General features: G+C 39.6%; 2 protein-coding genes across 3 annotated transcripts; both read right to left on the bottom strand.

Annotated features, from left to right (window-relative positions):
• Window positions 1–1,129: 1,129 nt before the first annotated feature.
• rpf2 (ribosome production factor 2 homolog) lies at window positions 1,130–9,545 on the bottom strand. Its single transcript, XM_023295445.3, has 10 exons — window positions 9,387–9,545; window positions 7,628–7,760; window positions 7,034–7,071; window positions 6,461–6,500; window positions 6,283–6,364; window positions 5,950–6,026; window positions 3,720–3,819; window positions 3,528–3,630; window positions 3,249–3,393; window positions 1,130–1,488 (listed from the first exon to the last, which is right to left on the bottom strand). The coding sequence occupies exons 1-10, from the start codon at window positions 9,407–9,409 to the stop codon at window positions 1,303–1,305; spliced, it is 927 nt and encodes a 308-aa protein (XP_023151213.1). The 5' UTR covers window positions 9,410–9,545; the 3' UTR covers window positions 1,130–1,302.
• Window positions 9,546–12,117: 2,572 nt separating this feature from the next.
• Window positions 12,118–22,738, bottom strand: amd1 (adenosylmethionine decarboxylase 1). 2 transcript variants are annotated; one of them, XM_023295443.3, is made up of 9 exons: window positions 22,417–22,738; window positions 17,954–18,040; window positions 17,084–17,210; window positions 16,837–16,939; window positions 16,182–16,224; window positions 15,677–15,821; window positions 15,430–15,522; window positions 15,188–15,343; window positions 12,118–15,087 (listed from the first exon to the last, which is right to left on the bottom strand). In XM_023295443.3, the coding sequence occupies exons 1-9, from the start codon at window positions 22,527–22,529 to the stop codon at window positions 14,944–14,946; spliced, it is 1,011 nt and encodes a 336-aa protein (XP_023151211.1). In that variant the 5' UTR covers window positions 22,530–22,738; the 3' UTR covers window positions 12,118–14,943. The 2 variants fall into 2 exon arrangements, with proteins under 2 accessions (XP_023151211.1, XP_035797479.1); XM_035941586.2 differs by lacking the exon at window positions 17,954–18,040.
• Between the last annotated feature and the right edge of the window lie 1,613 nt (window positions 22,739–24,351).

The raw sequence follows: 24,351 nt of genomic DNA, 5'->3' as shown, positions 1-24,351 counted from the left end.
AAGTGTGGTGGTGAATACAGGCTGCTACTCCTTTAAATATCCTCTTGTAATAGAATCCCTGCTGTATCAACGCACATATGGCCGTGATTTACCCTTTTGTCCTCTTTTGTGTCTTTTATTTGGCGCAGCATTCTCAATAAAATAACAGTCAAATTAAGATTTCTGCTCATGTCCACAACCCTTCTGCATATTCAGAAGATATCTGGCCTATCTATGTTTTGTGATGATTATTACAAATAGTGGACATCTACACATATTTAGGCCATAACTGATTAAATATTGATCAAATCCATTAAAGCCCTGCCCCTGTCGATGGTATTTTGGCATCTATGAGCAATATGACAGCAGTTATTCAAAGTCTTCTGTACCCCCGAAATTTAGCACGAGTTCTGAAGGACTTGCAACAAAGACAAATTTACATCCTGATGTTTGCCCTTTACTGCCATTAAGAAAGCTCCTACTTCCCCTTTACAACAGCTACAAATAGACAAATTGCGAGGTAAGCGTGGGGGATGGACAAGCAGAAGGTTATGTGCAGAGAGCAGAATATGAAAGAAAAGTGGGTAAGATGTTGCTGGAGATGATAGAATATACCCAAACTTTACCTTGTATGCCAGGTTACTGTCTGCAAATTACAAGGACTTCCTAATTAAAACAATAATCCATTGTTATTTCATAATGGTTGACAATAAAGTAATAAAAAATCCAACAATCTTCTACTAATGATAAACACTGGGGTCCAAAAGTCAGAGAGCAGAGCAAAAAACTGTCATCTGAAAATATTCTGAAAATCTGAGGATTCAGAAACGTTCAAAAACACAAGAAGTTAAAATGGAAGAAGGAATGTTTCAGGTTCGGCACTCAAATATAGGAGAATTAGCGACACTGACTATATTTACTTCTTCGTTAAAAAGATCCAACTTCCTTGAGTTGGATCTTTTCACTGAAGCAGGTTTCAGATGACACTCAGGCGGATATTTTTTCAACTCATCAGCGGCTTCCTGGCAAGATTAGTGACTTAATGATGCCAATAGATAACATTTGTTGGACTAAGACGATTTATGATTTCCATGTGGTTTGTGCAGACAAAGAAAAACATCTGAATGCCACATGAAAAAGAACAACAGGGGAAGGAATAATGGATCTTTATTCCTTTGGTTTGGAGGCTCCTCTAATGTCAAGTCCTTGACAGTAAAAGCTGTCAATGATAAACACATCATCAGTCCTATGAAGAGACGGACAGAGACCGATGCCGGACCAGTACTGGACATAAATCTGTATTTACAGGAATCAAAAGCAGCCTCAGTTGTCTACTTTGGCCACTTTTGCTGCCTGAACGTCCTGATCTTCTACAACCACCTCCCCCTTCCTCTTCTTCAGGCCCTTCATCTTCCGTGTCTGCAGCTTGGACAGATCCTGCTTCTGCATGTGCACTCGGCCAAACTTGGTACCAAAGGCATCATGGGAAATGTTCTTCTTTTTCTTGGGCTGCAGTAGAAAGAAAAGAAGATATGGCAGTTTGAGAAATTAAGTTTTATTCTCAGATTTTATTTTTTACCAGATGTTTTGTCATACATACGGGGGTATTTTAATGATTTACTCAAGGATGCATCAACATTAACCCTCTGAACCTCAAACAAAAAAGAACATTACGAAACTAAAAACAGAAAGAATGGGTGGATTTTCAATTTTTCAATGATCCTTAAAATAATCATGTGACACATGGTTCAGATGGGAATTTTTTATTTTTTTTTAAAATCTAAGTGTAAAATCAAGATATATTTTATCACATTTACTTTAATCGACATGTCCTATTTAAAAATATGCCAAAAAAATAAACCATTTGTACGGTCTAGATTCTGCAGAAAAATAAAAATTCTGCATTCCCTGGTGGAACCGTGAAGCCATTAGTAACTCAGCTGTGACCAACAGTCACGTGACAAAAACTCAGTGACTTTTATGGCTGAACTGCAATCAGTGTTTACAGAGAGCAAACAGGAGACAAGTATGGAAAAAATAAAAACAGAAATAGTAAAATATTGACAGTATGTAGAGTTTTTCCGGTGTTTGTAACACCTGTGGGCAAAAATGCTGCACATGTTGATCCCAGATGTTTCCAAATTTTGTAAAATAAACATTCAAAGTAACTCACCTTGTTATTTCTTTCTGATGATTTATGGCCTCATATAAACTACTGCACAAAAGACATCTTTGACCCCTCTCCACTTCTAGTCATGGTTGGAGTTCAAAGGGTTAATCAGTGACAAAGAAAATTGCCAATTTGTGCAACCGACGCCCCATTTACCCACCAATGACTCTCAAAAAAACATCACCTCCCTTCATGATTGCAGTTTTTAGAATAATGGCAGCAAAATTTGGTTTTTTTTGACATATCGGTTCACGTTGTAACGCTGTACTGTACTTCTGTATTAGTTTTTTAATTAATCATTATGTTAGCACAAAGCCTCACGGCAAACACAGCTCAGAAAGGTGATAGCTTACATCATAGAAATAAGCTGAATAAGCATAGTTCTATAATGTAACTGTCCAGGGGCTGAGCATTTAAATCAAGGGAACCTTATGTTCTTTCCTCTGGCGCCATCTTCAGGACAAATATTTGTATCATCCATTCAGAAACTGAAAGCATGATCTCTCCATGTTTTCACTCCAACAATTTGGTATTTTTGTGTGCAGCTTTGAGTGGTCATTGCCGTGGATAAAATGTACTTTCAGTAAAGTTTTGTCATGTGAACAGATGAATGAATATGGGTTACAGAATGAAAGAATTACAGATGTTCCAGTCTACCTTAAAACAGTAATGTGATCCCTGTGTAAACACTAAAACAGATTTTCCTCAAAAAGATGGCTGACAAATTCCAGTCATGGTTTTGTGCAGGAAAAAAAAAATCAACTGTTTACTCAAAAGTTATACAAGGCTTCAAATGTCTGGTTTAGACAAATGAAGCAGACATCTTATTATTCCTCCTGAAGCTCTACCAGGAAATACTAACCAGGAAAGCTGGAATTTTATACTAAAACGTCTGGAACTTTAGAAGGTATCGCCTTGATTTCACAGCTGAAGTCCTAAAGTTTCAACTTTTTAATATATTTTTACTCAAAACAAGAAGCTAGGATTTTGTCCTCCATCTATTCTATATTTTGTCTTTCAACTATTACCACTTTCCGATCAAAAGAAGGCCGAGGGAGTCATGTAAGATGTCCAGGAATTCTGTCTGGGCGATATTTACCTTCAGGGCCTTTGGCTGTCTATGAGCCAACTTGTACAGGTCATCTGAAGCCAGATGTGTTCTTCTTAAGACAAAGTCAAATGACGGCCCGATCTCCTCAAGCTCAATCCGCGGCGTCCGACAACCAGACTTCTTCAACAGAGACCTGCAATCACACAATAAATTAAGACCTTGTTGAGGAGAAAATGTGAGAGTGGCTGGCGTACATCAGAATTAAAAATTTGAATTTCTCCAGGAGAGATGAAAGCAGAAGTTCCTAAACAATTTTAATTTCAGTACCTGTAGCTGCGCATGTAGATTTTCCCTTCCAGGGCAGTGAAGTGCAGAACGTGTTCTAAACCTGCCAGACGGACTGCAGGCACAGTCGGACCTCTAAAGAAGTCTGGGACAGAGAGCAAAGGAAATGACTGGGATCCAAAGACTATTTACATGTGAATATCAGCACACTCCTTGAGCATCGTGAGTGTATACCAATGAGGAGACTCTTCAGACGTTTGTGATCGTTGTCTGTATCAAAAGCTTCTCCTGCAAACACAAGCATCGGCTTTGTGCCTTCTGGACATTTACTGGTCTGGAACAGAAAAACAAAAGCAGAATTTTAGGGCATAAAAACTTATTATCAGAATTCACCGCAATTATGGGAAGTAGGGATGGGTACCACACTCCTGGTATTAGGCAAACCCAGAGGATCAGTATTTAAATACCGGAGGATCAATAAGCTCCAAAATTAACGTTTCTGCTGTCTGTGCTTTAGGAATTAAGACGCAATTTAAAAGATGCAGACAAACTCTGCATGTGTGGCTCACATATTTTAAAAAAAGAAACCCAGAGAACCACTGTAGCTTTACCTGTTCAAGCTGGTTCAGTTGTTTTAGTAATACAATTCCCCTTAAATGCTGGTTTATGGTATCTGAACTTGAGATTTTGTTATCTGATCCTGTGAAACCAGGCTGTAGATAGGTTAACTACTTGTGTGTGGTTTATGCCATTCAGAAGCACCAGATAAGATAAAGTTGTTTCAAACAGCCTTTTCTGCCAGTAGCACACATTCAGTTGTACTTTAAAGTACAACTGAATGTGCCAACGGATTTAACGAGCCATTTGCAGTTTCACTGTACTGGCTGTGTGTAGAATAAACTGAGATTTCTTTGCATGGATCTACGATGAGGTGGGACAGTTGCTCGATTAAGTGGCACAGGCTGATGTCTTCTGGGAAACGGGAATATGATGAGCATGACACAAACCAGGGACAGACATGTAGCAACTAAGAGCCAATCGCAAAGTGAGTGTGAGTGTCTGCTTCATCATTTCATCCAAGAGTTTTCAAACTGAAACAGGAGGAGCAAAGTTTCCAAAAGTGTCAGTTTTTGGGGTTCTAAAATGCTGGAGTAGTGAGGATGCCAGGTGCAAGCATATTAAACAAAACCTTCATTGTAAGCTTTGCATGCCACGAAATCAGAAGGACGACTACTCTTAGTGCACAGAAATGTAAATATTATGTAAAACAGAAAATTCTGTAATCAACAACATTGTGAATGTAAAATACATATACAGGACCATTCAAAAGTTTGGGGTCACCCAGACCATGAAAACTCATACTTTTATTCATGTGCTAGCATAATTGCACAAGGGTTTTCTAATCATCAATGAGCCTTTCAACACGATTAGCTCACACAATGTAGCATTAGAACACAGGAGTGATGGTTCCTCTCTACCCTTATGTAGATATTGCATTAAAAATCAAACGTTCAAACTGTATTTCTAATTAATCTAATGTTATCTTCATTTTAAAAAAACTGATTTTCTTTCAAAAATAAGGACATTTATAAGTGACCCCAAACTTTTGAACAGTAGTGTATATCTACTATAAACTCTGAATAAAAGAGATGACACACTGTAAGTAACATGAATGGATAAAGAAATCTAAAATGCTAACGTAATATTGCACCACAGATTAGGCTTTACTCAGCAGCAACATGAAACATGGTATTGCCTCCTACTAAACGTTACCAGTAGATATTGCACTTGTGTAAATAAAGAGTGAAGTGTTTAAGTGATGTTAAAGTTATGCACTACAAAATAAAACAGACTACTGTAGCTCTCGTCTGGGTCTGTCTAAACACTACAAAAACTAGTGAAGTTCAATAATATCTCACTTGTTTATTCTGCACACAAACAGTAACACACTGAGGTTATGAGTTCTGGTAACATCACATCTGCACTTGACTCCAAACCAACAAATGTGAAACCAGAGCTACAGCAAGAGTGGATGAATTAAATGTCCAGAAACAGCTCCTGTGTCTAAACACTGTCATTTTTACCCGCTTGTGTGCAGATTAAATAAACTGGTGCCTTCAGTCTACATCAGTGCTCAACTTTAACACAACCACAGATATCCATAACAAAAACACAGATGCTTAATACAGTGTGATGAAATGAAACAGACAGAAGTTGAACTGATTAAAAATATAAAACAATGTCTATGAATATGGGATTACTTTGTAAAAGCTGAAGCTTTGGGAGCCCAGAGATGAATAGGAGAGGAGATGAAATGAGCAGCAAAACGTCTCCAACAAACTTTCGAGTGTATGAAATGTAATTATATTTTGCAGCTGTAAGGATATTGTCGTCTCACTGATAATTTAGATGGCAAATCCTATTTCCTTTAACACGTAACACACAGTATAACTGCAACCATTACCTTAATGTCACTCAGGGAGACGTATTTCTCAATTCCAAGTTCAATCATATCAAGCACATGGAAGTCAAACAGACGACCTGCAGATAGGAGACAATTACACAGCATTTAGTCTGGAAATTTCTGAAATCAAAAGCGTTAGAAAGAATATTTTTTAGAGTTATATTTGCATACTTGTTTTAAGCTGGCAAGTACTGGGCTACTTCTCTATTATCAAGAACACCAACAATCAACATGTGATGATCATAAAATACAGTATAAACATATAGAGCAGACATACAATCTGGATACTAGCTGGTGTGTTTTCTTTACAACTGAGAGAAAGTCAGAATTTACCAAATATGAAATTATTGGGCCGCTTCTTGTTGTGGGAGCCAAACAGAAATAAAGAGCAGTCTGTCTTCTTGGAGAAGAACTCCTATTAAAGTATTCCAAATGATTAGTCATAAAACACAAAAATGTGAAAAAAATCAGTAACAATAAAGTTATTTGGACTGTGATCCACTAAACTCACCAGTGATGTTGAGTCCTCAAACGGCCGAGTAATGTTCTTTCTGGAAAAACACGTATAAACTTTAGCATGCTGACATTAACTAGATTGAGCAAAGTTTCTGTCAGACAATTTATCATCACCCTGTTCTGTGGGATATTTAATACAGCATCCTCCAAAAGTTTGTTAATATTCCAACAAAATTTGATTGCATTTAAATTGAGATCAAATCACAGAAAAAAGACAAAGGTAAAGATTGGCTTTCAGCTTTTATTTTACTTTTAGAACATTTTAATCTGCTGTTTTCAGATGCGCAAATGTAAGTTAACAATTGAATGCCAAAGGAAATAAGTGATTTAGGCTAATATCTGGTTGTGAAGTCTATAAAATACTGATGAAATGAAACATTTGGTATCTTCGTTCCAGGCATCAAGACCTTCAGTTGATGTTAGCAGATAAAGTGCTTAACCAGGTGTAAATCTGGTGACTGACTTGGCGAGTTTAAGACTTTCCAGGTTCTGTCACTGATAAAAGTTGAAACTGGAGAAAACAAAGCAGATACATTTATCACATTAATGATCTCCTTGGATTACTTACTTTTTGTACAGCACAGCATTGGGTTTCTTCAGGGAATACTGCAGGAAACACATTTGCTTATATTAATGCACTAAACTTAAACTGTTTATATCAACAGCAAAAGCCTTTCTGTGTTATTGTTTGTTTGCTTTTGCTAATCAGGTCACATTTCATGTCTTTTCAGGAAAACAAAACAACAAATCACGTACAGGTCAGCCAGAGGATACAAGCAGGAAACCAGGGTAATAAACTTTACTGTTATTTTAATTAATAGGCATCTTCTGGCCACTAACCTATGGGCAGCACCACATAATCGCCCTTTAAATTTATGTCATGCATGGGTTTATATCAAATTCTGTATCAGCAGTGAATTATAAAACTGTTGACTCTGTAAGCAATTTCCATTTTTTAAAGTTGGATTTATTTTGTTTCATTGGCAATTTCACATGACAATCAGCAGTATTCTAAGCTATCCTACTGCAAGAAAGAAGATCTGATAAAAGAGCTACTAAAATAACTATGACACAAGTTAAACCACAGTGTGATTCATCCATTTCTATAAAACTCCTCAAGCCTGCAGTTTTTCATCGGTGTCTGCATCATCAGATTACGTACTATGTCTTTGAGGGCCTGTGTGATGGTCAGGCTGGTGTTCCCTCCTTTCATGATCATAGCGCTCTTCACATCCTCCGTCAGTTTGGGCGCTCTGCTCTCCAAGAAGCGTTTTGAGCGTTTTGACTTGGGTTTTCTGAGAACACAGACAAACACATTTTAAAAATGGAAAAAACTCCAGTGCTACAAAACAAAAAACTGTGCCAAACAGAAGGCTGCTAAAAGTCACAACTTGTGACTCGTTATGAAACTTGTCTTTCATAATGTTTTCCAAACATGTCTGGAATTTGGCCATTTGGTTTTATACCTCCTCTGCTTTTCCATCACTGAGATGAAGTGGTCTCTGAAAAAAGATTTATCTGCCCTGATATTTCTGATCTCTGGCATTTAAAGGCATTAAAAGTTATCCTGCATTAAACATGGCTTTGAGGAGCTTTCAATTACCAACTGTTCTGTACTATTCTCAATTATTTTTCAGTAAAAAGGAAAGAAACTAAATATGTTCCTTTGCACTTAACATTAGATTTATTTCTAGCTATATGAATATAAATGCTACTGGAGTGGCAAATATTAGCTTATTGTAGATGTGTTGATGTGGGCATTAGTGTATGCTGACTGACAAATAGAAACACCACAATAGGTTAAAGAACAATGACAAAGTAATATTCAATCTGCTAACCAGTTTTACAAACCAGTAGTGAAGCCTGTTAAAGTGTCACACACACACTTACAGAACTGGACTTAGATCCAGCAACAACATTTTTTCTGGCACAAGTTTTTTCCCCAGAACCATTTCTCTGATTTTAAACAGCACAGCCATCCTCCCATTCAACCACATACAGCAAAGCATTTCAGACCAATCAGAAAATGATTTAATTTCTTATTATTTTTAAATCACATTATTGTAATTGAGAAGCATATAGCACTTTTTTCTTTTTATAGATGTAAATAAAATTTTTAAGAAACTGTTTCACAAGTTAAAGTGTGCAGGGTTTAGGTTTAGCCATGGATTTAAGGTAAAGCTCTTCCTAAAGATTCCTAAAGACTGTAAACCACCTTTGAAGAGCTCTTGAAACATGTTGTACTAACTGTTGAACAATGCAAGACTAATAAATATAATCAAGTTAATGCAATAGTCATGGGTCATCAAGAAGTAATACTCATTCTGTATACTTATTCTTTGCTGTAACGCATTAGCACTCTTTGCGCCTTTAATGTTTTACTTATATACAATGTGTGATATGTGTGTACCACTGAATACTCAACTTTCCTCAAAGAAACTTATCTATCCCATGTAAAACTACAGGTTATATAGATTTACACGTGTACTTCAACAATGCAGAAGCAAACAGCACCAGTCAAAATGCACAAACAAGTATAAATCTAAACAGCATTAGACTTTAACTCATCTTTGTCATTACACTTTCAGATCCTGCATTTCAGTCACTGTAACTGATAGGAAGCTCTAGTTTTGAAATACATACGTGATACCAGCATACTGTGAGATTTACATTAAATCTGGATAATGACACGCTTAAGGTCGACAACGAACAAAGACACCCTGAAAAAAATAAACTTTATTTAAGATAAAAGCGTGTAAGTAAGACCCTGTTACTTTGTAAGCAGTTTGAGTTAGCTTACAGACACCATGCTAGGCTAACTTTAGCAGCCTTAACATATCCAATTTAACGAGCACCAGACAAACTAACTTTCGAGGAGATATATACAAATACTTCAACACTGTGAAATCTGTCAAACTTACACTACTCCGTCCAGCTGCGTCATTTTTGTGCGTTTTTTCCCGGTAGGTACGGAATTCTCACGCTGCTCCACGTGAACTCAGGCGGCGGAAGACAACATTGCGCTTCTTTTTCTTTGGTGTTTGGCGGCGGTAGATTTCCGGTCACAGACGCGTCACTGCCATCTAGTGTCAAACCCGCATCTGCAGCACAAACTGTCCACCAGGGGAGCTACAGGACAAAGAAACTGCACTGAGAAGCTCACATGCAGTATTGAACTGAGGTGGGTACATTCCTGTGTTTCATTAGTTACATGTCAGATAATTTAAAATACTGTCACCCCTCTATAAGTTTACATGAAGAGTTTTTTTTTCTTATAATGAGCAATCAAAAACAAGTACCTGAGAAAGACTATGTTGAATATACAGGCCCCAAAGTAAGGCATCAAACAAAAGTGAATACAGCAAAGTTAGAAAACCTGTGATCATTGAAAGTAAATGGAATACACCTGTGATTTTCAATTTGACTACATGAAAATGATTATAAAATGAGCCATGAACGACCGGAACTTTCTAAATTTTGGACACATGGGTAGTGTTGGTCTACATGTCTGCATCATGGCTCCATGTGGAAAAGAACTGCCAGAGGATACAAAATGCTTGATTGTGAAACTTTGCATAGATGGAAAAGGACACAGGAATATCTTTAAGCAACTAAAAATCTTTCAAATTACAGCTGTAGCAGGCATCAAGAGGCATAGAACAACCCATAGTACCACTAATCAGGGCTGCAGTGGTCGTCCACCCAAAATGATGCAGACAGTGCACTACTTGCACCTTCTACCTCAGAAAAAAAGACAGGCAAGTGGTTAAGATGTGGCACAGAGGTTATCAATACAAATCAGACAGGCAGCTTAGACAGTGGGAGGGATAATGTTTACATCAATCTCTACGGACAAGCGCCATGAAAAACATCTTTAGTTGTTGTTTTTCGGGTGGAAATTGCAAGATGACAATTTGCTGACGCATTTCAAAAGAAGCTGAATTAATTTTGGAAGTGCAGTCTTTGATCAGTTGAAACCAAGATAAATATGTTTGGCTCAGATGAAATCCAGCATGTTTGTCGTGAACCTAGTCAGGACTGCTGTAGTGAAAGCATAGTCCTGACAGTAAAGCACGGAGACAGGAGTGCCATGATATCGGGCTGCAGGACTGCAAAAGATGTTGGGAGATGGCATTTATAGATGGCACAGTGGATGCCTATGGATAAAACTAAATACTAGATAAAGATGACTGTCAGTCTGCAGAAGCTTCATCCAAAACACACTAACAAAATCACACAAGAGTTTCTAAGGAAGAAAGAAGTGAAAACTATGACCGGGCCAAGTATGTTTGCTGGCTTGAATCCAAAAGAATGCCTCAGGAGAAAACAAGTGTAACACAACTCCTCCAGCAAAGAACAGCTGAAAAAAAGTCTCCAAAGAATAACAGAACATTCTTCAGTCTTTCATCAAAAAAAGACATAAGACATACATACAAAGTACTAAAAAAGATTTCTAAAATGTGATATTGCACAGGGATGTAAGCTCTCCTGTTGTATACTGGAAGTCTGAACTTCATTAAGAGCTTCACTCAGCATGTCCACGGTTACAGAGGAGAATTCCTTCAAGACACTAGCTCCCATTTTTATTTTCATATGTAAAAATCAATTTTAATGGCAACAATACTTCTAATACTATGTTTTGTTGTATGATGGCCAACATATTTTAACAAATATACCTTAAATATAGAGTAAATGCTCATGTAAATCATGGATGTTGTAGTAGACTGAAAACATGTCCTTCACTCCATGACTGCTCGACCTGTGGAACCCCCTTTATGTCAATAAAGACACATTATAAACAAAGAAAGTTCTGTGTTACCTTAAAAATGTTGTTCAAAAATATGGAAAAGCCTGCCTGCTTTTCTTACTAGTACTAATGGTCTTATGAAGGTTTCTATGGAGCTCAGTGAAGGTTCATTTACTATTCTTGCTTACTGCCATATTGAGTAACATCAGAGCTTCTTCTAAAGGATCATTCCAGTGTAGTTTTTTGGGTTGGAAATTTCCACAACATTATGGGAAATGTAGGATCCAATGCCTTTGAAGCTTGCACTAGTATGTTAATAAGTTGTGTTTGTCTTTTTCCCCCTTTCTTTTCATTTTATTCTTATATTACTTGCTCTACATTTGTATATATATTTATCTCTATTTCTTTGTTACTTATCTCTAATTTCTTAAGTCATTGTTGTACTGCCTTCTCTACGTGCCTTTTTTTAAATTGCCCCCTGGGGACAAATAAAGTTTTTCTGAATCTGACACATACCAGTGTCTTGGCTTCTGCTGCAGTGATCTCTCTTGAATCTGCCCCAGCATTACAGCAGTGCAATATTAACTCTAAAGTTCTCCTTTAGTAGACAGGAATTACACTTTGGTGTAATCTGATTACTTCCTGATGCATAGGCGGTTTTCCTTTTACGCACATAGGAATATGTCAGTGCAGATGTTAGAAGATATTTCATACAAGTACACTTTATCTAAGTAAGCTCTTTTGATTTCTAGATTTGTATTTGTTGATTCTGACTGTCAAAGGTGGTGTGACGGAGGCCTTTTCTTTTATCTCTAGTGCTTTTGAATTAATAAAGACTTTAATTACAAATGTTACATAAACTCTTTGTTCTGGATAAAAAAAATACTTCAAATAAAGCAACACAGTGACTGCACAGATAAGTATCTTTTATTTAAGCATCAAGCTCGTAGCACAGATATATTTAGCACATCTTGACCATCCAAAGAACAGCAAAAGAAAGAATTAGAACAGCAAAGTTTCTCTTTCAGTACATCCTGATACATCCTGCAACTGCACCCTCTCTCACCCAGGGGGGGAGGCTGTTCTGACTTTCCCTTCCTTAGAAAGATTCACAAAGGAAAGGAAAGAGATAAAATATATAAGAACATGATTTAGTCAACTTTGAAAATGTCATTCCTTAACTTCAGAACAAAGTTGTTTTGGAACACAACAAAATACACATTTGGACACAAAGGGAAGAAAGAAAAAGAAAAAGATTGGTCCGCAGCAGAAATACAAAATATTTTTTGCATAAAATTCTATTACAATTCAACTGCAAAAATACATTTTGAGTTCACTGTATAAAAATAAAAACAAAATAGCAATGATCCACACCAACAAGGCTAAAATGTACTTAATCCAACGACAATTAGCATTGAAATCCTTGAGTATGAACAGTGCTAGTTTCAATTCTTAAATAGCAGATCACCCTGTAAAAGTCACTTGACAGCAAGTTGATGTCAGTTCATGTAAAAGCAGATATTGGTCCTCAGGAAATGAATGAAACCACTCCAAAAAGCCATAAGAGACAAACTAGAGGGAAACTATTCCAAGTTCCAGCTCTTACGTGAACAACTTCTTTTACTGGTCCAACTAGCGTGCCAAGTGCCTCAGGTGATAAAATCTGCACATATTTAGAGAATAGATCATACTGCATTGTAGTGTTGAAAGCAGGTTAACACTCCTGCCATGTCTTCAAAAAAATTCAAGTTGCATCTTCTGGCAGGAGAAGAAATGCAAACGCCACTAAACTGAACGGCAGGCGGTGAAGACAAACCTAACCTGCTTTCAGCACTTTTTAACCACAGTTTGAAACAAGATTAATTACAAGTTAACCCAACCCCTGAAAGAAAAAGAAAAAAATCCCCGCCTATCCAAAACGTATCAGGATGCGGCAGTTCCAACAATGCTTTCAGCTGGTAAAACAAGAGGAAGGTGAAGCACACAGACCTACTGACAAAAAAAAAAGAAAAAAGGAGGAAGAGACGGCGCTACACTACACTGTCAAGCAACACGGCACTAGCAGTCACATGCACCATAGTGTCACAGGATTTTCCCCCTCGATGAACAAAGGGCATTGATGCGAACAAAAAAGAAAAAAATAAAACTGCTAGGGGAGTCACATTTTCGACTGATTCACTGCAAAAAACGTCTGGGCACAATAAATTTAATAAAATGGCAGTTTATGCAGCGGTTACATGTGGAATGATCCGGGATCACCCTGGCATGCTCAGACTGGTGGGCCTCTATTGTGCGCTTACAGATTTCTGTATGGGGCGGAAAGAGACAGAGAGAGGATGGATATTATGTGGCAAAAAGAAAAATGCTTTGCTGGGCAACTAAGCAAAAAGTGTCCGATTCATTATTTCCCATTCAGAGCGCAGCCAGGAGGGCCGGCTCTCAACAGTGTCAGGGTTCTGGGGCCAGTCTGACTCCGCTGGTTGTGGTGAGTTGGGGGGGGGGGGATGGCTGGTCAGCAGAGGGCATTGTGAGCTGTGTGGATGTGGGAGGGAGGTGGAGGCGTGCTCTCCTGGAGTCGTACATTCAGCTCAAACCTGGTCCAGGCTTTTCTCTAGAGACATGTACATTCGAAAGACGGGTGGACGTTGCACGGCCGGTGCTACATTCAGTTTGAACCAATTTGGGTGAAAATTTTGATTGCTGAATATGACTAGGGGAGGGGAGGATTTTAAAGACCCAGAAGCTTCCTATAGAAACAGACCAATGTGTTTCAAATAAGAAAAAAAATAAAAAAGAAGCATGGGTCTAACAAGGTGTGCATTTTGAATGTCTTAAAAGATTCATACGCATACACTGTCAAGGCATAAAAGCCTGTCAGAAACACTATGATTGTTGACGTGGAGGAGCACAGGTGAGTCTTGTAGGGAGAAAAAATAAAATGGAGCTTCAAAGCCCAGCAAAGCAGAGATCTTCTGCTTTAGTGCAGTTTACAGCAACCAAAGACCACACACTGACCAATAAGATGCAAACCTTTGATCCAATAGTGCAACATTCAACAGGAAGCATGGCATGTGTCCCGCTGACGCCAAAAAGCTCACCGCGACTTATACATTCAATCAGACTTGAGACAAGAAGGTCATCCTTCTTTTCGTACCATGAATAAACAGTTTTGTTTAAAGTGCACTCAAATACTGGTAGTGATTCAGAAATCCAAACTGTCACACTGGAGAGTTAATTAGTTGCTGGGGTCAAATTGGAAGTTTTAACTACTGGACGAGCTGATCATAAGAGGCAGACGGATCTGAGCATGTCAGGGCCCTGGCCTAGTGTGGGCGGAAGCCTTGTCTGTGGGGGATGAGGGGAGAGACCTGCAGGAAGGGACCGTTGTACTGGGCACAGGTGGACAGCCTCAAACAGAGCGTGTTTAATTCCTCTACATGCACTTCAAGATCACAGCAAGAGTGAGCTAGAATATCGAAACAGAGAAAAGAGCTTTCATGCAAGAGATCTAAGTCACAGGTACAACAATGCAAACAACTCAAACTGGAGGTTAAACTAGGGGCCGCGGCGCCGCCAGGAGACTCGGGGCGACGACAGCAGCAGAGAGGGAGGAGGGGGGAGGAAGAGGAAAGGGAAGACGACAAGCTCTCTACTGGGGGGTGAAGCCGGCTACAAGGGAGGAGCCCCAAACGGACTCCTTTCTTTTTGCGCCTCTTCTTCATCCTCAACCCTCAGCTCTGCTGGTTCTGCTGGCGGTTCTTGGTGTAGCTTGTAAAGACAAAATTGTAATCGTTGAACTGAGCCAACTGGCGATCGAGACGCTTGTAGCCCTCGAGTTTCTGGGCAGAAGAAAACACGCTGCGACATTTGGAGCTCTACAGAGGCAAACACAGAGAGAGAAAAAAAGAATTTGCTCAGTGGCACTTCCAATTAAAATCACACCAAGTAAAAAGAAGCTTGTGTTTAAAAGCACACCTGATTGACAAAAAGCGTAGTCACAAATTTTCCTGGTTTGAACACCTCCACAACCTTCCTGACCAGATCATCGTACGACGTCTGGGAGAGGTTGGTTTCGAAGCTGACGTAGGAGAACTCTGGCTCTGGGGTGATGTGGATGGTCCAGTAAGTTCCCTGCAGGAGACGAGTAAAGCCACATTACAGAAATGTTTAGGCAGCTGACGCCACACAGACTAAGAAAACAATGAAGCGTCACTCACGTCAGTCTTCATTCCATTCATTGAGTATCCACAAGGGTTGAACATTGTGGCATCGATCACAGAACCTGGTATCAGGTCACAAATCCCACTCATCTGCAAGAAGAAGGAAAAACAACATTTAAACCTTTCATGGCTGATCATGTGTGGCATGATCAGCCCAACCGGATTCTGTGAACAAGCCTCTCTTCTCACAGCTGTGCCTACATGTATTAAAGCGCCCGCCACTCCAACTTTGACATCTACTTACACGAGTGACTTCACTTGCAGAAACACCATCTTTCATGTAGAACTGGTCCATAATAGCTGGATCAAGGTCGCTCATCAGAACTTCCAGCGTCTGATCCGCATGCTTGTTCTCCCAGTAGTCTGGTAGGTCCAGGGTGAACAGGTACCTGTGAGACACAAAGAGATCGAATGAGGCTTTTACCATAGTAGGAGGACATATCGAGTTAGTAAGATTTGTAGAGGATGATCTGAACATGCTTTAATTTTGAAAGACCAGAGAGCCAACATTTTTTCTTCAGCATCTCACAGCTGTACTAGATGCAGTAATTATCAATGCTAAATCAAAACAATCATTTAACATCATCCACAATTAGTTCTGGTTCATTTATCTGTCCAGAAACACAAAAATCTCTACAGCATGTTGCATTATTGGAGAGCAAAGTTCTGTTTTAATTTGTACTGCATAAATATCCATTGATATGAGCTACATATAAAGCTTTAGCTAGTGTGGATAATGTGATGCTTACCAGCAGTCAGAGTTCAAACGTCCCATACAGTAGGCTGCACCATCTGAGAAAAAACAGGAAATAAATATGGTTTCATCTGCATCAAATTTCTCCAAATGTGGAACTGCATGCTTAGTGAGTTGGATTTTGAGTTTTATTCTCCATCAAAGTATAAAAACACAGACAGGCATGAATGCAAATCAAAATCATCAGCTCTGTTCAGGGTTTCCGCAGGAACCCCAAAAAGGATATATTTATGCAGTTACATTTAGAATGCCATTTAGTGCTCATTTCATAGCCATACTACACCTGAAAAATTCATGGTCAGCACTTCCTTGCGGTATGAAACAGTAATTCTTAATGATTTATAAAATATTAAAGCATAATCCACATCTGAATAGGAGCAGAAAATAGATGGATAATGGATTAGCCTATTTAAAAATATAACTAATCAATTCAAGGACAAATTTTACATCATGTTTGGAACTACATTGCTAGGGGCATTTTCCAGCTGTCCCCCCCTCCCCCTCACTCAAATGACACTCAAAACGCATTTTACAACTGATGCCACAGCCTTAAGCATAATATACATAGGCTCCGTTTCGGCTTGTAAAAGTAGTTCTTCAGAGCATTTTTGTACAAGAAGAAACGTGCCAAAAATGGATGTATTGCATACTTGGGAAAATCTGGCTGAGAAAGTCGACTTCCTCCTGGAAGTTTCGATGAGGGAACTCCTGATGGGTTGGCTTCATAAAGTTTTTGCGGGAGTAGAAGAAATTCTGCAAAGAACAAGGTGAAAACAGAATTCAATAAGTGCCATAAAGCTGCATTAGCTCCAAGCATCAGGGAAAAGCTACAAAATTTGAGCTTTCACATGTGTATGGTTGTTAAGCATTAAATACATATGCAGACATGTGTCTAACCTCGATGGTATCGAAGCCGCAGTACTCCCTGGCGAGTTCCAGCAGAGGCACCAGTGCTTGCAGTAAGAGGGTGGTTCCACATGTCTTCAAAATGAAACGTCTCTTGGAGACAAACATGCTACTCTCACTGTAAATGAGGAAAAAAAACACAAGGACTGTGGTTACCATCTGAAACAAACAAGCACTGATTATCTGGCGGTTTTATTCCACCTACACACCACTATCCTTAAATACATATCTTTAAAATGTGGTCAAACAGCTTCTACCAGTTGAGCCGATACTGAGCTGTCAACCTACATATCTATAGAAACCCTTTGATGGCGATGTAAGAGGAGCTACAGCAGAATTCTTCATAAGTTTTAACTTGTCACACAGATGTTTCAGCTACACAGCAGAGCAGTAATTATAGGGATTGTACACTGTAGTCTAACACAACATGCTTATGGAAAACCCCACCTGTCTGATACCAAAGTAGGTCTAAAGAAATCATAAAATAGCATTGTAGTCTGATTTACACACTAGGATAGATGGACAAATGGAGAAAAAAAAGTGGAACCGTCAAATAACAAAAAGGGAAACTTGCCAGAGTAGTTTCACTCTTTATTATTCACAGAGTACTTTGCTGGCTTTAAATGAAGCCTGATATCAGATGAGCTATAATTCTATCAGTAATGATCCCATCAGGAATAATTTAGAAATGGAGTCTATGCAGCTTGTGATGTACAGTATTTGTAGGTCTGTCTCATCACTTGAGACAGAGACGGTCGCCATCAATGACAAGCGGCTTACAGGTCACCACTGTCTAATCCTGCCTGCCTTCTAATCAGGAAGACAGGGTAGACGTCCTGTAAGTACAGACCAAACACTCACCTGAGTATATAAGCTTCCTGCTTGTCCGTCTTTGTCACACTTATGATCAAACAATGCACATTCTCCAGAAGTTTGTCCCACTCAAACCTATAAAAGATTTTAAAAAAAGAAGGCGGCATTTAGTATTTTGGCATCTTTTTGCCATATTTTATTGGCTTGTTTCAGTTTGGAAGTGAACCCCACTACAAGGTACTTTGCTCTGTGTAGGAGTGCTGCAGAGTAATGTGGATTTGTGTTGTTTGCATATTGGCTCTGGTTCATCATTCCTGAGAAACTGAAAATGACAAGTTGGAGCAGCCAGTGCACAACAGGCTGCTTCTTTCTGCTGTCCCTGCCGCTACCTCCCTCCCTTTTCACCGTCACTCAAAGACAGCTGCAGTGTAAATGCAGCTGCGTCACATTCTCATTACAACCTTGGAAGAGCAGCCTGGGCCCATTCAAAGCTCAGCCCAGGCCGCTGGAGAAAGCTCGCGAGAAGTGCAGCGCTCAATGGGGAATTTACCAGCAGCCGATGTTGCATGGTTTACACTCCCTCTGAGAGACGGACGGGGGTTGCATGAATCGGCAGCCTTTTTCTGGGGAACATATGAACAAGCAATGAGCCTCTGTGACTAACAGGATGGTGAGCAGCAGTCTTCTAACTACGAGTGACAACACCGGTTAGAAAACAGGTGCAAACTGCAAATCATTTTCTTGCCGACTACTGAAATTTTATATGGCCCTGCTCACCTGTTTTGCCTAAATTTGCACCTAACAAAAATAAACGCAGTGAAACTCAGGGGGAAAAAATATCACAAAACGAGGTGTGCAAAATTGCGTAGTGCTAAAGAAACTGCAGCTCACTTTTATACAAGCTTCCACACAATTAGAAATGCCAAAACCTCAAGATAATTTTAAAAACTGTGAGTGGAAGGTGACCGGGTGGCCTAAGAATCTAACATACGACTAAAATGCACAAGGTTCAGGTCTGGCTATGGACTGCCGCCCCTGCTTGATCACCACGGCAACCAAAAAAAAAAAAAAAAAAAAAACACACCAAGACACAGACTCTGGAAAACCCAAAAGAAAAAAAAAAGTGCCATAAAGCCACACAACAGACAAGAATGCCACATTTATTTAAGTATCTTTGATTTTAAATCACATGTTTGCATTTGCTCTGCCTCGTGCATCGCTTGAATGGAACCTAAACCACTGACAGCTGGGTATGACTTGTAGTGGCTCGTTTACACACAGTTCAGGTAAAGTCAAAGCAACACTTTGCCGCAGACATTTTGGCTTGTTTTAGATCATTCTAATTAAACGGGTGCACTCCACTCAGGTGAATAGTTTCCACACCCTTGATTCACCTATGTTGGCTCAGCGTCATAGCTCGTGCCAGTAACGTATGACAGTGATTCATGGTTCATTCAAAATGCTTCACCGCTTTTCCTGCAGCAACAAGTCAAGATGTCTGCCAACAGATACCGTTCTCCTGAGTCATATTCAGAAACCAACTTTCTTCTGTTTAGTTGAGTTTGGCCTCAAGCTTCTGAGGCATCACGCTGATAAAAAGCACATACACACACACTACTGAACCCAATTTAATTTGCTTCCCACAAAGAATTACATAACAGGCTGCAGAGTCAACAACCAGCTTACTTCTTGATCATGGGCTGATTTAGACATAAGAAAAGTAAGATGAGTCTCTGAAATTTGTGCATGTGTTGTATGTTTATCAAGTACAACTGAAAACAAGACATGGATTTGACCTCTACTGGTCTTACTGTCTACATGGTAGTGTTATTTCTTTAATCAAGCATTTAATACAAACCCAGACACAACTTTAGTCATTACCTATTCACATAAACAAACCTAAGCGCCACATGTATGATGCTGTCCACTTAGTGTTTTATGATTCACCCTTTAACACAACATGACATCAGAGCTGTTGCAACATGCCGGCTTCCCAGCTTCATACCAGAGGGACAACGTTACCAGGAGACCTAGGACAGCTCCCGTTTCAGTGTGAAATGCGCACCAGAGGCTATTTCTGGTCGCTCAGTAGGATCAGCTTTTCCTCAAAGAAACAGAGGTCTCCAGGAAAGGACCTGATAAAGATTAGATCAGCAAATACCAAGGAGTTTTCATTAACACCCAACAGTTGTGGGTTCATGAGATTTGCAGAGATTCTTGGAATATCGACTGCTTTTGACAAATATCTGCCAAACCAGAACTTGACAGCAGTGTTGGAGACATTTTGAAGTGTTTAGATGTGCTAGCGCTGCCTGACAATCACTAAAGGCTGACCATACGCTGCTGTCGAGCTCCGAGGAATGGCTGTAGAGGTAATGTGAGCGAGCTCCACATTTGTGAATCACATGCCCTTGTGGACTTATTTGGACATTGGCTGAAGTCCAGCGAGCCTGATCCACTGACAGTGTCCCTCTGAGCCGTTAATCTACCCTCTGGCTGTAAATTAATGCCAGTCCTCATTCACCCGACTGGCTCACACATTTTTCTTAAACCGACCTCTGATCTAGTTAATGACCAGAAAAGTCGCTCATAGTGGCAGCCGAGTTGGCCTTGAACCCTGCCACAGACCTGTCATGTACACATTGTTGGACAAAAAAGGCGAAAGGACAAGGTGCAAGCTTCTGAAGGGATCAGACAATTCAGACTGAACAGAAAGTGAAGGTGAAGTGATTTTTTTCCAACCATAGAAGACAACATGTGCGGCAACAGTCAACTCTCAACTTTTAAATTAATTGCCAGCTACTATATTCTCTGATTCCAGCTCCTCCAGCATGAGTGTTGTCTGGTTTCTTAGCTCCTCTATAACAGCAAATTGAATATCCTTTGGTTGTGCACAAAGCAAGACCTTTGAGGATGTCATCTTGGGCTTTGGGAACAGTTTTTCACCATTTTCAGACATTTCAAAAGCCAAAATACTAATCAATTTGGAATGTAATCAATCAGTCCTTCTGCTAACCAGCTGTTGTCATTGTAAATCATTATTCTGTCAACATCATTATCAACTCCACTCATGCTGGAGAATAAATACCAAGCCCAATTTTGAGGGCAATTTTATTCAGCACCTAACAGGAAACATGGCTTGCCCAAGTCATTTTTAATCTATTTACGACCAGCTTTATTCCAGTTGGCAACAGATTTTCAGAGTGTGAGTAAGAAATGGACTTTTTGGTGTTGATCAGGGGCAAAGGTCATGGATATGGCTACATGTCCCACCACCACCTCCTCCTTTCTTTGAATGCAAATCACAGCAGGGAGACCCTCCAACCAATCAGAGAAACTGGGAGGGGAGTTCCTGCATGTCTGGAAACGTGACAGGAACAAGGACCACGGGGCAATTTTAGTGAAACCTACCCAACAAGGCTTGGAGCTTGCCATGTGGAGGGAAGAACTTCCCTATCAGTCATGGGAGCCGTAAAAAAATGCTCGTAGATGACTCAGAAGCTCTGCCATTACACCGTCATAAAGTGTCACTGAGAGCATTTGAGATCCAGCCAAAACCTCAAAGCCACTCCTTTGTTAACAGCAGCACATATCCTCCTCTGGTTGTCCAGAAACTGGGACCGATCTACGACTTGGAAGGGCGTCCGTGTTGGGGTCGCTGCCACCGAGGCAACACGCGGTGACGACGGGCGACCACATGCTTCACATCTCCACAGAGGGGCCCCCTCTCGTTGTTGAATGACGCAGAATTAAATAACCTGCCCATTTTCACCAATAAATCAACGCAATTATAACCAAACGCCCCGCTTTGCTATCTAAAATACGTAACTACGTAACTTAGCATATGTTAGCATCTTGGTTTAATTCAAACCCACAAACCCATGAGAGGGCAATAAAACGCCTGCGCACAGATTGGGGGGGGGGGGGGGGGGGGGATCAAACCCGCCTAATATTAGAACAAAATGACATAATTCTAATGAAAGCACTCACACATTTTTATGACACACCAGGCGTTCCGAGTCCTATAAAGAGCCAGAAAGCAGCAGCTGCTTGACATTTTCTCCCGGGAACTAGCTAGAGTTAGCTAGCTAACACTGGCCGCTAACTTGCTGTCAAGGCAGCTAAATACACAAAAGCGGTTTTATCTACCGCTCAGCCTAACAAACCAGGCATTACATCGACACAACGAAATGTTAATTGTCATAAATTCCCAGGGTGAAGAATGAATGACTCAGCTCCGATGTGCCATCGTTAAAGGGGGAGGTGGCCATTTTCGAATGACGATGTTAGCTAGCTTACTGGTCTCAGTCTGCTTCTCCTCCTAGCTAGCTAACTAAAGTTAAACTCGTTGTCGCGGTGAATAAAATAGCGCCAGAAAACAAGAATTTATGACCCTTAATTCGTTACATGACATGAATGAATTGAGGGAACGAAGCCAAGCATGTGGCCGGCGTTTCCGCCAGCACTACCGATGTCTCGCACTCCACCTGAGGCGCTGAAACGGCACAAACCTTGGGATGGTGCGGAGGTCCCCGGTTCCTTTGGTCTCATCCTGCCGAGAGAACCACACCTCCAGCAGCTTCTCGGTCCCCTCGAAGAAATGTGCACCGTTATCTTCCATCATGAGACGACAGACACCCAACACACACACACACAAATATTAAACGTCGCTTGTAACGCCTACAGCTTAATTAATCCTTCCTCGATCGGTTATAATTTATTGAGGTACAGTCCTTTGAGCAATTCCGGGTGTTGATTTTCTTGAGTTACCGTCTTCCCTTTTGCAGAGAACACCGTTAGCGAGTGCTAGCTAATATCGCCGGCCATACTGTGTAGAGCGCTGAATGGTGAACGCGCGGTGGTTTTATCTGCTAGCAGCGCCTACGTCAGCAAGGCGTCGAGCCAATCGAGTTGTAGGACCATATTTTTTGATGGGTGACTGGTCCAGAGACCTATCAATCATAGCCGAAAGAGGGGTTTCCTCACGTGACGTTGGTTACAGCCCACTGGCTCAATACAAAAGATAAAACACTGTTTAAATTACGTTGTTGAAGGGCATTATAATAATATTAACGTGCCTTACTTTATCCAAGTCTGTGTTTTGTCAATATCTGACTATTTGTCATACAAATATTACATTCAACAGCTTCAATGTTCTTGTGTTAAGTGTTTCTCTGACATTTGTTTTGCTTCTGTTCAAATGGACTGCATATGCTATTCCAGTCCCATACCATTGCAGTACCTTAATACATTCATGTACTGTTTGCACTCCAAACAATTACATAATTTTGATTCTAAATTATACATGTAGCCAATATGTCTGTGCAGATTCATGGTCATGCAGGTCACAGTAAGTGCACTTACTAAGTGCTTGAAGTGTAGAAAGCAACTGGAATTCTTGTTTTGGTTGTTGAATGTGTCTCACCTCTCTTCCAAGAGGCTTCCTCACTTCTAACTGACTTACAGGGAGCCCTGGATATTTATTCTTATCTCTAAATCAATGAACGGGCTCTGAGCCATGTAATTTGGAGTTGAGAATAAATACCCGGGACTACCCATCAGTCAGTTAGACCTGAGATCTCTTGATTGACAAGAGAAACATCTTCAAGGACTACAAAGAAATCCAATTGCCCTCTACTAAAACACTCAGGATTGCCATGCACTGGTGGAAACAGTACTACATACAGAATACATTTTCCTGTTAAGAAAATATTTTAGGCATCCAGTTGAAAAAAATTATTGCAATTGCATTTTATCATATTGTATTTCACTGCAAACTATATTGTTGATATTGCATTTCGTGAGCGTTTTATTAAGAACACCAGTGCAACATATGGAATCCAATACATATATACCATAATTTCTACATTTACAAAAGTTAGATATGTTTAAATTGTGTTGAAGTTGTCAGAAAGTGAAAATAATTATTCCTAGATTTACTTCATCCATTTAGGATACATTTGGGGAAAAATATTAGGAAGAATTTTGAACATATTGCAGTCCAGTAAATTACCATCATTCATTATGTGCTTAATAATATATATAAAGTAGAATTTCCAGAATCAGAATCCATTTTATTGCCAAAAAAAATCAGATTTTATGTTTTGGTGCATAACAAACAATGAAGAGGAGAAAAAAGTATTCAGAAAAAATATCTAATAAAAAGAAAGTGTAGCAAATCAACACTATCATAAAAATAATAAACATATTTACAAAATTATTTAGGTTATTGCCTTTATGAAAGCATTAAGTAATTAAAAAAATTAAAAGGGGTGTTGTTAATAAAGTGACAGTATATTTAGCAGCAGCTTTGTAGCACAATCTACATTTAGCCATTTTAAAAATAGCATTAGCTTCAGTTGTGAGTGCTGCCCTCCTAACACATTATAGTGATGGTAATACATATTATTATTATCTTATTTATTATTATTATTATTATTATTATT

The sequence above is a fragment of the Amphiprion ocellaris genome, chromosome 12, assembly GCF_022539595.1.
Source record: "Amphiprion ocellaris isolate individual 3 ecotype Okinawa chromosome 12, ASM2253959v1, whole genome shotgun sequence".
In the NCBI taxonomy this organism is placed as follows: Eukaryota; Metazoa; Chordata; class Actinopteri; family Pomacentridae; genus Amphiprion; species Amphiprion ocellaris.
The sequence above is the reverse complement of the archived record's forward strand: the minus strand, read 5'-3'. Positions and strand labels throughout refer to the sequence as shown.